The sequence below is a fragment of the Hirundo rustica genome, chromosome 13 (assembly GCF_015227805.2).
Source record: "Hirundo rustica isolate bHirRus1 chromosome 13, bHirRus1.pri.v3, whole genome shotgun sequence".
NCBI lineage: Eukaryota > Metazoa > Chordata > Aves > Passeriformes > Hirundinidae > Hirundo > Hirundo rustica.
Window position 1 is genome coordinate 10,360,189 of NC_053462.1, and position 12,574 is coordinate 10,372,762.

General features: G+C 40.1%; 1 protein-coding gene across 2 annotated transcripts; it reads left to right on the forward strand.

Moving 5' to 3' along the window:
• Positions 1-2,700: 2,700 nt before the first annotated feature.
• Positions 2,701-12,272, forward strand: HDC (histidine decarboxylase). 2 transcript variants are annotated; one of them, XM_040077284.2, is made up of 12 exons: positions 2,701-2,789; positions 3,602-3,774; positions 4,812-4,925; positions 5,670-5,792; positions 6,579-6,713; positions 7,589-7,732; positions 7,979-8,045; positions 8,822-8,984; positions 9,088-9,178; positions 10,331-10,429; positions 11,119-11,220; positions 11,404-12,272. In XM_040077284.2, exons 1-12 carry the CDS (start codon positions 2,762-2,764, stop codon positions 12,163-12,165), a joined length of 2,001 nt encoding a protein of 666 aa, XP_039933218.1. In that variant the 5' UTR covers positions 2,701-2,761; the 3' UTR covers positions 12,166-12,272. The 2 variants fall into 2 exon arrangements, with proteins under 2 accessions (XP_039933218.1, XP_058278352.1); XM_058422369.1 differs by lacking the exon at positions 2,701-2,789 and adding an exon at positions 4,019-4,122 and having other exon boundaries at positions 3,697-3,774.
• Positions 12,273-12,574: the final 302 nt, after the last annotated feature.

The window sequence follows — 12,574 nt, forward strand, 5'->3', positions numbered from 1 at the left end:
TAGTGTAAAATCAATTCAGTTGGTTTGTGCGTGAATGAGAGGGTCAAAGCTGTTCTGTGTTAGGCATCTGGAAAAACATGAAAAAATCAGTTTTGGGTATAGAATGGCCTTAAATGGTAGGAGAGAGGATTGGGGAAAGGATTGCATTGTACTGTACAAAACTTTGTCAAACTGGTCAAAATTTGACTTGGGTTTATAGATTAGGCAGTTAGGAAAAATTCTAAATATCTTCGTATTGTTATATATTTGATAAATTTGATTTTGATTGGCAAATTCAGTCTAAAAATAATCAGAAGATAAAAATGGGAAATCTGTGGTGGGTTTTAGAAGAATTATTTTCAAGGACATCATCATGCTAGTGCTAAGACTTGACGCAAACCTTGTGCAGTGGTTAACTGGAAATTGCTGTATTTTAGGGATTTTTTTCAGGAACTATCCATTATGTCACTAGCAGATTGAGGAACCAGTTAGCCAAGGGAAATATGCTGCTTAGGCATTGCTCCAATTAATTATTTTGTGATCAAAATAGTGTTTGTGTCCTCACATCCCACAAATTTAACAACAGTATAATCTCTATGATTTCTTAATAATGATAAGAGTGGCAATGTTTGAGCAGTGATAGTGGCAACGTTCACATCCAAGTGGAGAGTTTCTCACGGTTGTGACAGCAGATGTTGGCAGCAAACAATGAAATGAACCTTTTCTATTCATTCTGTTTCCTGTGAGCAAATATTCTATTCCTTGTTGTCCGTAACAAAACCCCTCTGAGTGTAGCGTAGCTATAACAAAACCTTATTTATCACCAGCAATATTTACCCTACCTGTAATCCATTATCAGCTATTTTATTTTAATTCCGAACAGGACCTGCTGTTTATTCTCTGCTGCACAGAACAGATCAACCCAAAGAAACCGTCACCTTTGAGCTAAAGTGTAGGGTATGTTACATGAAATATTTATTATACAGTTTAGCTCTGAAAATGTTGTTAAAAATACTGTTCCTTATCTGCTGTTCCAAATTAAAAACGTAAGTGTAGCTAGCTACCCTCTGTTTCTTTGAACAGATGTCCATATATATTAGTATATTAATCATTTGCAATGAGCTAAAATCAGTTTTTGAGAGCTTTGGGCTCATTTTGAGTTGGTCCTGTTCTTGATGCCTGTTCCTTCTTAGCTTATTCCCCTTTATGGGATCATTTACAGTACAGCCAAGAGATGTTCATAAATTCCTGTTAAAGTGGGCGGCTTGTTTTTTCTAACGTTTCCAGAGCAATATGCGATAAAACAGATGAATCTGCATATTGTAGTTTTTTGCACTTCTCTCAATGCCTTTTTATCAATTTGGGTTTTTTTATTTCAGTACATTAATCTGATATGTGTGTGTCAGGGCATCTTTTCTCATCTATAAAACAGTTCCTTCTCAAGTATCGAATTGCAGCAGAAGCTAGGAAAGGTTTCACACTGTTCTGTAGACAGCGTGCTCTGGGAACAATGTTAAAACTTTCTAGAACTATGTAAGTGGTTGTGCTGCATTAGAGTACCTGGGGCAGAGAGTCAAAGCTGCCCTGGCAGTCAGTTCTCTCCTGTGAGAACAGCAAAGCTGCTGTCAGGTGTCACAGGGTCTGCCTAGCCTGGCATTCTGTCTCCAGCAGGGCTGGCCCCAAGCAGGAGCCTAGGGTATGGCAAAAATAGGCAAGAATATATTGTGTGGGAAATAATTTCTTTCTGGTGCTTAGTCCACAAGTCCTACCTCTCTTTTCAGGGCTGCCTGTAGAGCAAATGAGGATGGGTAAGGGTTCAACACTGAGTAGTGTCAAAGATTGTGCTGCCAGAGAGAGGTCACGATGTGTTTTCAGGTCCTAAAACTGGAACAAGAGGCAATCTATAAGGCTGTTCTTTCAAACTGAGAACAATCCAGGTGGAGGACTTGGAGGAATTCTGGAGAGACAAGACTAAGTCCCAGTGTTTATGCATATCATAAGGGAGAAAGGAAAACACAGGAGGGAAAAGATGAATTTTCCCAGCTCAGTGGTCTCGGGTGATATCCACGGGGGAACATCATTCTGCTTAGTGTAACCTGCTCTGATCTGAAGGGCAGGAAATCCACAGAGAGGATCATTGCTGCTTCACGTTGTAGTTCTGGAACTGGCAATAACTGTGAAGCCTTTCCTTCCAGCAGCATGGAACTGACAGCATAAGGACTGAAGACTTGTGCGGATGTAGGTACACTCTTTTTTGGGGGGAAAAGGGGTTCTCAAAACAATTCTTAGGGAAGTCCCTGTCTCCCATGTCAAATTTGTTCTGTGCTGGTACCTTTTTTTATGTCTACTGCTAGCACAGTATCTGGGTGTGCTGGTGTAACCTCTGCTAGCTTTTATTTGGTTTGAAAGCTCTCGAGCTTTTTCTCTCCCGCAGGTCTCATGTTAATGTGCCTTATATTCATGGCATGGATTACTGTGAGACTTCTGAAAGATTGATAGAAAATGGGAAAGTGCAGAGGCAGCTCCTCTTAGTGATACACTATCTTACACATCAAAAGAGCACAGATGAGAACATGAGAGATTATAAAAACCCTCAGTTGGGAGGAGTTAGATAAACATTCACCAATAACCTGCCTGTTAAACCTTTTCCAGAGTGTGTGAGTCTGAGAGATAAAGGGAGCTATAAAGGGGGAAGCAGCTGGCAAGGCACCAGACCAAACTGACCACAGCTCCCAAAAGGTTGTGGCCCAGGTCTGAGGAGGTGCATTCCTAAGGAATCACTATGGAGCCTGAGGAGTACCGACAGAGAGGTGAGTGATCCGTGGCTCCGGCAAATAGGTAACATTTGCTCGTGGAGATCAACTGGTGTAGGGCTGCGAGGGATACCCAAAATTACGATGGGCTGTATGCTCTTTATTTGTGTACTTTTTCCTTGAGACTTGGATCTGCTGAGACTGAGGCAAAAAATGTGTCCCAGGGTTGAATTTAAATTAATGGATTTAGAGTCTGTGGGTGACTTAGCCTTTTTGGTTGTACATCTAAGATGCTGTGGGAAAGCTGCCAAACTGTAATTCTGAATAAACTTGTGCTAAGGGTTATGTACAGTAGCTTTTCACTGGCTGACAACCTGAGACAGCAGTGGTACTTGGACAGTTCTGGAGATGGAGAGCCAACTTTGGTTGCAGGGCTGCAGGAGATTGCCGTAAAAAGTGGAGAAAAGGTGTGGAGCTATGCAGCTGATTTCAGAGGATGAAAAAGGGGCTTTTAATGACAAGGAAGCGTAGGACATTAATAAAAATTTAATTCCTGTGAAATGCAGTTTCAGTTAATTTGTAGGCAAGAAAATCTAACCTTTCAGTAACCAATCAAACTGAACTTGTGCCATGATTGTGTTTTAAAGGTACATTTGAACTATTCAGTGATGATGCTGAAAAAATCCTGTGAACCTCTTTTAGAACATTATTAGATGGGACAGATAGGGTGTAGAAGGGAGGGGGTGGGAGCAGTATTCCAGTGCTATTGGAATCTCTATCCAGTGCTAAGGACAGATTGTGTGGAGTGCTGGTACTGCTAGTTAGTGTTTCCATAACTGAAACTGAACACTCTGGTTTGCCTCTTCCAGGGAAAGAGATGGTGGATTACATTTGCCAGTACCTGAGCAATGTGAGAGAGAGACGGGTGACTCCTGATGTACAGCCAGGTTACATGAGAGCCCAGCTGCCAGACTCTGCCCCCATGGACCCAGACAGCTGGGACAACATCTTTGGAGATATAGAGAAGATTATTATGCCAGGGGTAAGAAATAAAGGATAATCGTGACAGGAAAAAGCCCTTACTACCTGGGGTCCTGGGGTGAACCCCAAATCATGGGAATGCACAGGTTCTGCAGAACATTGTTCTAAATAAGTAAAGTACCCAAAAATGTAGCATAAATCTTGTAGATGTTATGTCCACAGTTGTGTTCCTAACTGTAATTTTAGGAGTTAGATTGTGAGTGTATTTTTTGACTGCTTTATATATAACTCATATTTGCTTATAGGGAAACAAATTCACCAGTAAGAGAAAATCATTAGCTTCACAATGTCTCTGCCTGCTGAACCATATAATCTTAATTTCAGAGACGTGGAAACTCGGCACAGCAAGGTGAAACAACTCTTACCCAACTTCATGTACATACAAGGCTTGTCTCCTGTGCTTTGAATGTAAAAGCTTCCTCTTGTACATATATACTGCAGATTCTGCTAAAGGAATTCATATTATCAAATTGCATGTTTTATGTAAGAAGCTTTTTCGAAGTCTGTTCTCAAAATTTTAAAAGATATTTGTAGGAACGTGATCTCATGTAGGAGCGGCAATCAGATTACCTGCACTTATGCTGGTGTCCCCCCACACAAGCTCCTTCAGGTGTATAGAAGGGTTTATATAGTTGTAAATTGCTGTGTGTAGCTAAAGGCAAGTTGTTTGACAAAATGAGAAACTTTGTTGTAAGGATTCCCTTTATAAAGATAAGTATTTCGATAAATCTTTCTGACTCTGGTCTTTCAAACGTGGCACAGCATTCTTTCCTGTTCAGAATCTTTGTCTGCCTGTTTAGTTCAGATAAATGCTTTTGCTGTTATTTGTAATTTATCTGTTAATAATGCAGTGTTATCATCTGCTTGTGCTGCTCCCCAGTTGATATTATCCCTGCAGCTCTTTGCTAGCAGATGTAGAGCTGCATGTATTAAGTTGCTGTAATCCTTTTCTCTCACTTTAAACAGACACTAACCACTACATGTCATGCAAAGTTTTGTGACATTTTCAGACTTAACTTCTACATAATTCTGTTCTAGGTAGTCCATTGGCAAAGTCCACACATGCATGCCTACTTTCCAGCTCTAACTTCCTGGCCTTCACTCCTTGGAGATATGTTGGCTGACGCAATTAACTGTTTGGGATTCACATGGGTAAATTTTTGGGGGCTATTTTAGACGTTCATCTCCTGTGTGTAATATGCAAGGGCAGGTCATAGTCATTCTTTCTTGTTCTCTGAGTCAGTATAATTATTTCTTTTAACCAACTGTATGTTGTTGCATAAATGAAAATTGTCACTTATTAAAAAAAAGGATCCAAAAGAATATATAAGAACAAGCACTACCTAGTAGTAAGAGGTAAATGAAGGAAATATACTAGGAATGTGTTCTCAAATTCTTTGCATACCCCACTGTGAGCACTGTTCCTTGTCATCTAGTCTCAGTGCCAAGACTGTTACACAAGCAGTGTAAGCAATAGAACAGCCACCATCCATGACTGCAGACTAGATTGGGCTCCATTCCAGTTCTCCTGCTCCTTTGAGAGAACACACTTCCTATTTTTCCTCTTCTGAAAATAATTGTTTGATGGCCTGGGCCAGAATATCTGTGTATTTTGTATCCTCCTGCAGCAGCTATAGACCACTACTTGCTTGTGATTCTGCACACTGCAGTAGTTTCTGAAGCCAGTGTTTTCCCCAGTGCCAAAGTTGCCCAGATTTTTAGATGTGTGGCTCTGTGTAAGAAAGTAGAAGCTCATAAACCTGTGAGAAATTGGTGGGTGTGTGTCCATGTAGCTGTATCAGATAAACTCATTGCCCCTCTTAGCTCTCAGTTGGAGGAGGGATCAGTGCCCAGGGTGAATTACAGCCTGATTCTCCTTTTAAAATTTTTTTCTAGGCCTCCAGCCCAGCCTGTACGGAACTGGAAATGAATGTAATGGATTGGTTGGCTAAAATGCTGGGCCTTCCAGATAAATTCCTGCATCACCATCCTGATAGTGTGGGCGGAGGAGTACTACAGGTAGGAGAGATTAGAGATGGCCTCATCAACATTTTGTTTTCAAGTGAATTTCTCTCTGGGTGATAGTTTTCCTAGAGACAAAACCAACAACATTTTCTAAATAGGCCGAATCCCAATTTGGGATTATTTTTCCAAATTTTAGTATTAAATGTGCAAGGTTATAGAATAGAAACTGCTATTGCTTTTAGTGCTGTGCTATGGACAAACAGCAAGTATTCTTGTGGTCTTTTTAAGGATAAATGAATCAGTTTTCATTTCTTCAATCTGTTTCACATCATGAAATTTTGCACTAAAGTGATTCTTACATAATTAAAGAAGGAATCTTTGTCATTATCCTTCTGCCACAGTCCTTAGCCACACAAGAAATCTGTTTTTTGTCTCTGAGAGGTGCAAGATCGAGGCCTGAACTGTTACCTCCTTCCAGAAGGTGTAAGCAAGAGTTCCCTAGAAGCAGTGCTGCGTCTTTGTTATTATAAGGGGCTTTGATCATGTTTGTAATTTTATGGGAAATACTATGTTTTATCTGTAGAACAAAAGGAAAATGTGGTTTATTTACTCCCCAGAACTCAGTGCTGCATGCTAAAATACACAGCAGTTAAAAGGCTTTGTTTTGTGTTGCTGGCCCAGAGAGCTGCTCATCAGCAAATGACTCTCCACTGCGTCAGAGAAAAGCAGGAGTAGGAATAAAAGAGGGGGTGGGCAGCTGGGCACTTCACTGATTTCTGCAGATCCTGGGCAAATTAGCGATGAAGTAGCAGATGCAGTAAATGAGCAATGTCTTTGCAGAGCACTGTGAGTGAATCAACCTTGGTTGCGCTGCTGGCAGCAAGGAAGAACAAAATTCTGGAGATGAAGGTTTCTGAGCCGGACACTGATGAGTCCTCGCTCAATTCTCGCCTCATCGCTTATGCATCTGATCAAGTAGGTTCTTAGGATTCCAGGGAAAACAAATTGCTTCTGTTGTCTCACTCAGCCTTTGCCATGTGAAGTCTCATTTCTGTAGAACACAGGAATGCCTCACAAGCATGGACCAGTTCCCTTACTGTTGGTTTCTGCAGATGGGGAAGCTAAATCGGTGTGAGGCGAGGTTTTTAGGGTCTTGGCAGTCCTCAAGAGATTGTTTCACATTACTGATTTCTGCACTTCCTTCCCGTTTTTCACAAAGCCTTACTCCAGGAACTAGGTGCTGATCTCATGCTGCTTCATCTCGTGTTTGTTTCCAGCCTCCTTCCCCTCAGAGACAGGCATGCTCAAGGCATTGTTACCTAAATCCTGCTCCAGGTTGTGGGCTCCACTGTTGGCTTTTGCCAGCAAACTTGTTCTGTCCTTGGCCTCCTGAACTGAGCAAATATATTCCCCTGGGAAAATTGCCACAGGAGAGACAAGCATGCTCATTCTCTCAGTGTAACTAAAAGGACTTTATCTTGTAAGGTGTTTTGCACTATCCAGAAGTAAACATACTTCAGGGGATTTATCTTCTTATAGCAGGGAGGAGGGAATAAACTGAGGTTGATTCATCTCTAGATGCTCCTTTAAGAGCTGAGTTTTGATAAATGGCCCTCCACACACAAGATGAGGGTGCCTATTATTATGTTTTAGAAACTAGTACCCAAGTAAATGAAGCATTCTTTGGAATTTCTTATACTCAGAAGATGCTTTCAGACTTGTATTAATATGGATTACAATAAGGTCATTATCTCTGTATTTCTTGCCACCACTGTTTTTCATAAAGCCATAACTTAACACAGCTGTTCAGCCTCAGAGCTTGAGTTCTTACTGTTTTTCTTATTTTAAAGGCACATTCCTCTGTAGAAAAGGCTGGCTTGATTTCTCTTGTGAAGATAAGATTTCTGCCTGTGGATGAGAACTTTTCCCTCAGAGGTGAAACTTTGAAGAAAGCCATTGCAGAAGACAGAAAGAAAGGCCTAGTGCCAGTCTTTGTATGTTAACTTTCTGGTTGGGGGTATTGACACAGTGTTATATTCCTAATGCCAACATGAAATTACATATAAAAAAATTTCTTGTGTTAAAATGCATTAGCTGAAGATTCAAATGTATACAAGAATTTCTATTTTATTAAATAATAAAATCAGTGTTTTGACTGTCTGCAATAAATCACCCGAATTAAAGTGATGCATCCAAGTATTAAACCAAATATCCATTATAACAGGTTTGTTTTTTTCTAGGTTTGTGCAACTTTGGGTACAACTGGTGTCTGTGCTTTTGACAATCTCTCAGAACTGGGTCCAGTTTGTAAGTGTCTTTTTTTTCCTGATTTTAATCTATGAAAGTATCTAGAAGATACTCTTAGACTTTTTCATGCCAAAACTGAGGAGAGATGAGTTTTTCAGACATGTCTCAGGGAAGGCTGATGTCAGTACAAGACTGCAGTGATTTCTGTAAGATTTAGTTTAGGATGCTAAAATACATTTTCTTTGAGACGGATGAAATTTGCTAACTGATAAATCTTTAATGTGGTTATTCAGGAAATACAGACTGTGTGGTACTGTTGTAGGATGGATACATTAATATTTAATCTCGCAAAGGAATTTTGAAGGTAGATTCTGGTAGGACATCCTCTGTATCAACCAGTTTCATAGGTAAATTTCACACGGTTGCAAATTCTATTCCAGCATAAATTCTGACCTGTAGCTGCTGAAGACCTGAGGAGCTTTCTGTTATGGGTCAGGTTGTGGCTTCTATTTCTGGGTCTTTTTTTGCTTGCCATTGTCTTTATTTTGGCTTTGTGTAGCTGAAGGGTGCTGGGGAAAGAGCAGGTGAAAGAAATACAATGTTAAAAAGACTCACTTGCATGAAATGTAGAATAGTGAATTTTGTTACAGAGTCCACCTGGTTTCAGCATTATCCTATATTTTGGCATTATGGATCCTTACCTTCAGAATAAAACTAGGTTGTCAATTGCTTGTCTGCCTCCTCCAAAACACTGCACCTGGTTTGCAGAGAGGAGAGATTAGCATGCACTCTGATTCCCTATGTCCTTTTTGTAACAACAATCTCAATTTCAACAGGTGATGCTGAGGGACTCTGGCTTCATATTGATGCTGCATATGCAGGAACAGCATTTGTATGTCCTGAATTTCGATTGTTTTTGGATGGAATTGAATATGCAGATTCCTTTACTTTTAATCCTTCTAAGTGGATGATGGTCCATTTTGACTGCACTGGATTCTGGTGGGTATAGTCAAAGCACAAACAACATCAAAAGGAAAACATGCAAATTGTAAAGTTCTTCTCTGCACATTTTGCTAAATCTAGTTCCTTCTACAATTGATAGGGTTAAAGATAAATACAAGCTACATCAAACCTTCAGTGTTAACCCTGTCTACCTCAGACATGCCAATTCAGGAGCTGCAATTGACTTCATGGTAAGTTATTATTTTATGTTGCCTATAAAATTTTCAAACAGACTGTGAAATTCCTCTCACATTCCAGAGTATGCTTATCTTATAGCTGGTCTTACTATATAAACCAAATTATACTGAGATCCTAATGAAGAGAAAATAGCAAAACTTTGTGGTAAGCCCTGGTTATGAAGATTAATTATAAAATTGATTTCAGATTGAAGTACTTAAGATTTTTACACACATGGAGAGTTAACCTTGCCTTTCTAATGCAAAGGGTCATTTCTGTGTATTGTGTGGCTGAAGTAATTCCTTCTGATGCCATTTTGGCTGGATTTCTTGTATCTGATATGTAATAAAGGAGAGAAAGGAGTAAGCAATGGAAAACCCATGCTCTGAAACAGCAGGAGAATGAATGACATTTTTTCTTCAGATTAAGATATTCATAGGAGAGCTGAGGCATTTCACTGCAGATACATCTTACAGCAGATTGCAGTACAGTAATACAAAGGAATATTCACTGCCAATTATTTCTGCTATGATCTCACCCTAGTCCTGAAAAGATAATTGTTTTCTTGAAATCAATAGTGCTTTTCACTGGAGTGGAGAGAGGGAGAGACAGATAAAAAGATATTGAGTCCCTCTTGTGGTTAAATTGGATCCTGCATGTGATTGTGCAGCTTCCCTGAGATACTCCTTCACACGCTTTCTCACTCTTTTCCTTGGAGCAGGTGTTACTTCGTCTGGAACTGTCTACCCCAATATCAAATCTTGCTGTTTATAATTGATTTGGGAAAATGTTCAGGAAATTACAGGAGTTGAAGTGAGCACTAGTCAGTCCTAAAGTGTAAATGGCCATATCTTAAATTGATTATGCTCTTAAATGCAAAAGGTTGTCGTTATAAGCTGGTAATTAATTTAAAATTATAAGCATATCTAAGCCATTAATTAAGGGGAATAGCCAAAATCTTATTTTTGCAAATAATTGAAAAATATGGCGACAAAGTGTTTCTTTGATGGCTGTTGCCTAGCCTTAGTAGATTTTCAGTAATATGACACTGTTCATCTCAAGAGAGGTTTCTGACCTGAATCTGAAGCAAGAGATGTGGCAGTGGAAGGGGAACTCTCCTTTTCTTTTGTTTCTGCACTCACTGATGCACTGTTGTGTTTTCATAGCACTGGCAAATTCCACTGAGTCGTCGATTCCGTTCTTTGAAGCTGTGGTTTGTGCTTCGTTCATTTGGGGTGAAAAAGCTTCAAGCTCATGTCAGACAGGTGTGTGAAATACCAACGTGTTACGTTCAGTTCTTGGTAGGTGAGATTAGTAAACTCAGGGATGCAGAGATGAGTAACAGAAATCCTCTCACGCACAAAGCTTGCATGTGAATTCTAAATGTGTGCTGGTTTTACTCTAAAATAATCTGTAAAGATTAACTGTGTAGACAAAACATTTCCAGTCCCCTTCTTGACAGCACTGGACAATGGAAAGGGACTTGGTCAGACACTGCCTTCTGCACTTTACTGAGCCATAATCTGGAGAAGCTTTCTTTGAGGTCGAGTGGCAGCTGTTTGGGAGGCAGGCTGTGATGAATAGCTGAACCCATCACTATGAAAATGTACAGGCTTAAGTCTCTGATGGAGTGTAAATATGAGGGGTCACATTGTGGATCGGTGGTTGCTGGAAAAGGATTCTGAGATGAGAAGGCATATTCTGTTCTTAAATCTCCTTCTAGAAAATCCCTGTGTATAGGCCAGTTACTCATGTTCATTGTCAAGGGTCTGTGCAAATAGAGACAGACTTTAAAATTCTCAGCTTTGATGTCATTTTTCTGTTTGTTCTTATTCATGCATGGAATGGTGTATTTTGGTAAGGAAAGGAATTCCTTTTAACTACCCAATTTAGCATCTTACTGTGGGCTTGTGACAAAGAAATAGATAACTTTTTTCCCTCCCCTTAATTATAGGGTACTGAAACAGCCAAATTCTTTGAATCCTTGGTTGAAAGTGACCCACTCTTTGAAATTCCTGCCAAGAGACATCTTGGACTGGTTGTATTTCGCCTAAAGGTAAAGATTGGCCCTTTGGCACGTCTCTTTGGAATGAAGTGACCACAGCTGACCTCTCCCTAGACATTAATAATTGTGAATATAGTTCTATGTAAGAATTTGTGATTGCAATTCTTAGATATGTTTGAATGTCACTGGAAATTCTAACCATGATATTTTTCTTGTTATTCATATTTAAACCAGGGTCCCAATTGGCTGACAGAAAAACTCCTGAAAGAACTAAGCAGCTCTGGCAGGCTCTTCCTCATTCCAGCAACCATCCGTGACAAGTTCATCATTCGCTTTACTGTGACATCTCAGTTCACAACCAGGGAAGATATTCTGCAGGACTGGAGCATCATTCAATACACTGCAGCCCAAATCGTTAGCCAGAATTATGGGTTGCACTACATCAGTTCTGGTGATGGGGCAGGAATCCCCACTACAGTAGTTCAGCCTGCTTCTGATGCCATTAGTAATGTTCCTCAGCATTATTTAGACAGAGGGAAATACAAAGCACCTTCCAGAAAAACAGTAGTTCAGCCTAAGAAATCATCAGTAAGTCCCAGTACGTGTGTGATTAGTCAGCAGGTGAAAGGTCAAGAGGATCCTCTGGATGACTGTTTTCCAGAAGATGTCCAAGATGTCACCAAACATAAGTTAACCTCTTTTTTATTCAGTTATTTATCTGTTCAAGGCAAGAAAAAAACAGCACGTTCCCTTAGCTGCACCAGTGTGCCAATGACTGGTAATCTGGAGCAATGTAACCCCGAAGCAGCAGCCACTGACAAGAAGGAGTCTCATGCAAATGCCAGAGTTCTTTCCAGGCTGCCTGAAGACATGATGATGTTCAAAAAAGGTGCCTTCAAAAAGCTGATTAAATTCTACAGTGTCCCAAGCTTTCCAGAGTGTAGCATTCAGTGTGGCCTTCAGCTGCCTTGTTGTCCTCTGCAAGCCATTGTTTAACAAGTAAGAGAGCTTGGTCCTTAGAAAGAGAACCAAAGTTTGCTTATTCACATGCAATACTACATGTTCTTTTGTTCAAAATGTAAGCTGTGGCAATGACCACTGAGAAAATGCCTGTGCTTTTACTGGTGAAAACCTCATGTATTTATAGATTAAAATGAATAAATCTTGTAGACCTGTAATATGAAACTTTCTGTTTTGTAGACTGTGGTAAAGAAAATGCCAATTTCTACGTTACCAGTCCTGGTAATGGACAGTTTCCAGCTGGTAGGCTGGAACCACTTTGACAAAGTATGCTGGACCCAGGAGGGGATAAACAATTTAGGTCTCTATTTGCTCCACTGGTAGTGTTTTTTTTTTTGTGGGGGGTGGGTTGTTGATACCTTGACTTAAACTCTCTAGACTGATG